The sequence below is a fragment of the Notothenia coriiceps genome, unplaced genomic scaffold (assembly GCF_000735185.1).
Source record: "Notothenia coriiceps isolate Sejong01 unplaced genomic scaffold, NC01 NC01_scaffold00028744, whole genome shotgun sequence".
NCBI lineage: Eukaryota > Metazoa > Chordata > Actinopteri > Perciformes > Nototheniidae > Notothenia > Notothenia coriiceps.
This window is the reverse complement of record NW_011361445.1, coordinates 2,225-5,353: the sequence shown is the minus strand read 5'-3', so window position 1 is coordinate 5,353 and position 3,129 is coordinate 2,225. Positions and strand designations below refer to the sequence as shown.

At 39.8% G+C, this 3,129-nt stretch overlaps 1 protein-coding gene across 1 annotated transcript in view; it reads right to left on the bottom strand.

Moving 5' to 3' along the window:
• Positions 1 to 25: 25 nt before the first annotated feature.
• The window catches only part of LOC104958338 (threonine--tRNA ligase, cytoplasmic-like), a 4,241-nt gene continuing 1,137 nt past the window's right edge, over positions 26 to 3,129 (bottom strand). The window contains exons 3-5 of the mRNA XM_010786055.1: positions 1,743 to 1,820; positions 1,551 to 1,651; positions 26 to 136 (exon numbers count right to left, since the gene is read on the bottom strand). Of these exons, the coding sequence (XP_010784357.1) occupies positions 28 to 136; positions 1,551 to 1,651; positions 1,743 to 1,820 (288 nt within the window). The 3' untranslated portion in view covers positions 26 to 27. The remainder of the gene's footprint in view (positions 137 to 1,550; positions 1,652 to 1,742; positions 1,821 to 3,129) is intronic.

Genomic DNA, 3,129 nt, shown 5'->3' with positions numbered 1-3,129 from the left:
CATTCTATAGAACAGATGGGAAGCCCCTCACCATTTCCCTGCGTAGTTCTCAGTGAGGATGGCGATCATCCGCTCCACCGAGCCTAAGATGGCCCGATGGATGATGACCGGTCGGGCTTTATCGTCTCCGTCCGTCCTGAAAGACATTTAGTCAGGGAGAGATGTCACAAAAAAATCACTTTATTTCCACAATCTCTCGAGATATCTCACAAGTATTGAACACAGGCTGTTTAGACCTACATGAGTTTACATTGAATTGACTCGAAATGTGTAATTGTTTTCTCCAAAGTAAAGAAAAAGGTACATATGCGATATACACAAAACAAGCAAATGGTACTTTAAACTGTACTTACTACCTGCTGTATATTTGATTGTATGTGCATACTTTTACATGCTGGGTTAACAAGTGGGTTTTCTTGAGGTGCTGATAAAAAAATATTGAGTTTTTTGGTTCATCTTTAAAAAATGATGTTATGGCAATATTATTACGATTTGTATGTGTACGTGTAAAACATTAGTTTTTTCTTTCTTTTCATTTTTGGTAATGTTTATTGTGTTGGCCCCTTTGGGTTTCTTCTTATCATTACTATCTTAAAGGGGACCTATCATGTAAAATGCACTTTGTGATGTCTTTTATACATAAAGATGTGTCCCCGGTGTGTCGGGGAACTCACGCAGCATCAGAAAATAAAACCCTCTCTCTTTTCCTCCGTACCCAAATCTCTAAAAACGGGGCTACAACGGAGCTGATCCAGATTCGTGTCCGATATGATGTAATATCTGAAATGTGGACCCACGGCCCTATCAGAAACGTTGCTATCAGAAACAATGCCCGACTGTTTAGGACGTAATATGGTCGGTGTTTACATTAGCATCGCTAACACTCAGAGCTAACCTGTACTGGAGAGCATGTGTGTGAAGAAGCAGGAAATAAAAAGGAACTCACCTTGTGGTATAACCGGCAAGAGAGAAAGCCTTTGAGCTCCATACTGTTTCAGAGATAATCCTTGATAATCCATGATATGGCGTTTCATCACGGCAGTATTTAGTTTAGACAGTAGCTGCCGGGTCCCGCATGAGCTCAGCCCCCTCCTTTTTTATTTTTTATCAATTTTTTTAGACCTATGCTATTGCCTAAAAATAGCATGGTAGATGCACTTCAAGACTTGAAAATAGTTCTAATTGTTTTTATTTGTTTTGGAGCTTGTTTATAGTAACGTTTATAGTTAAATTGCCTTGATATTCTTTAACCGGGGCCAATGTGATTGGATAACTCAATCAACAGCTGTTTCCTCTGTAAGCTCTCTGCCCAACCAATTAAACTGTGTTAGTATGAAGTATGTCTGTATGAAGTGGCTGGTTTAATGTTGAATCATTTGAATAGAAAGAAAACGAATTGCCTGCTCAATGAGTTCTTATATATTTCTATAGGACTCTTTAGCTCTTAAACACATGACCTGCATAAGCCTTGTTATTCATGAAGGGACTAACATGTAACCCTGAGTGCAGTAAAGCACACGGACGCAGCATGTTTTCGTCAGCTGACTCACCCCACAAAGGTCAGGTTGAGGCGGATTGGCAGCTGGAAGTCCAGTTGAATGGTCGCACACTGATGGTAACGTCCAATCGCATCTTTGATCTTAATGTCAATCTGCAGAAGAAAGGAATACACAATCACACTTTACAGTCCCTCAAGATCCAATTCATTTTGTATTTAGCAAGAATTGTTACGTTTTCCTGACCTTAGGTCCATAAAAAGCTCCGTCTCCAGGGTTCAGTTTCCATGGCTCCCCAAACTCATTCAGGCTGTTCTCCAGTTGCTGTCAAAACACACGAGGCATGCATTTAATATATACTTACAACACAAGAGAATAAAAGGAAAACTCTGTGAAGCAAGCCAAGTCAAACTGCAGTTCAGTTTGCACGACCCACTGCCCTTTCACTTTTTAAGTGAAGCCCTCAAGCAATTTCCAACTGTGCAAAATAAACAATTACAATCAAGTGAAACAAAAAGCTTGCCTTTTATTGACAACACGCCTCCCACACTCACAGATCTGATACCACTACTGGAGCCTTTAACCTCCTATTGTTCACCCACTCAGTTGGAATAACAACTAGATATTCTTTGAGTTTATATTCTATTATAAAAAAAGTCCTAACAATAATGGTACAAAACGTGACAACAGGTCAGACTTAATACCGATCCAAAATGCAGATCATTACTCATGCAAGATGCCCACAAACAGGAGGTGGAGCAGAAGGAAAATATGAGCAAGATGCTGGATGACTGGCACGAAATGACCAAAAAAGAACATAACATGAGAAAGATTGCTGAGCATGATAGCTAAGACTTTAGGAGAGACACTTGGCTTGGTCTGAGAGACCCCCAGAGCAAGCCATTTCTTCATTTATTTAAAGTGCCTCCAACGTTTTGCTGTATTATACGGAGCATTATCTTGTACAAATCAGTAATGTCTGTCAGACCTGAGAGTGACTAAAAAACTATTCAACCATTTCTTAAAATGAAATGGAGCTTAAATTTGTTGAACAAAAAAGGCAAGAACTTATCTCTTCTTAGTTTTGTCAAATTCCCTGACGGCCCTTTATTCTAAAAAATAATATTTGAAAACATTAAAAAAATAGCTGGAAATAAGGTCTGTGGAAAACGAACCTGTTTGATAAATGCACGTTTTGCTCAGCCGGATAATATCCACATGTCTACCCTACTTTTATTATTTTCGAATCGAAGTAGTGATGACATCGTTGCGAAATTATTAACCGAGTCATTTTCGAGATTGAGTTACAATGATAAACTGGAGGGACAAAGGATCAGCTGAATGACCCCCAAGTGCTTCATCCAAAAGGACAGGAGGATGGACTTTGTGTTTAAATGATTTGATCATCAGAAGGTAGGCCTAAGTCATTTTCAATGTGGGCCGCCGTGCCGACTTCATTCATTTTGAATTGTTACTTGTCTGTGGGTGCCCTGTCATGATAGGTGTTTATATAAATGGTGTTGTTCTGTGTGGTAGAGGGTCGCTGTCATTGATGCGTTTTGCACCCCGGGCTGTTGTTTTGATATTCCGCTGAAGTATACGCTGTGACGTAATTACTCGAGGGAAGGGGTGG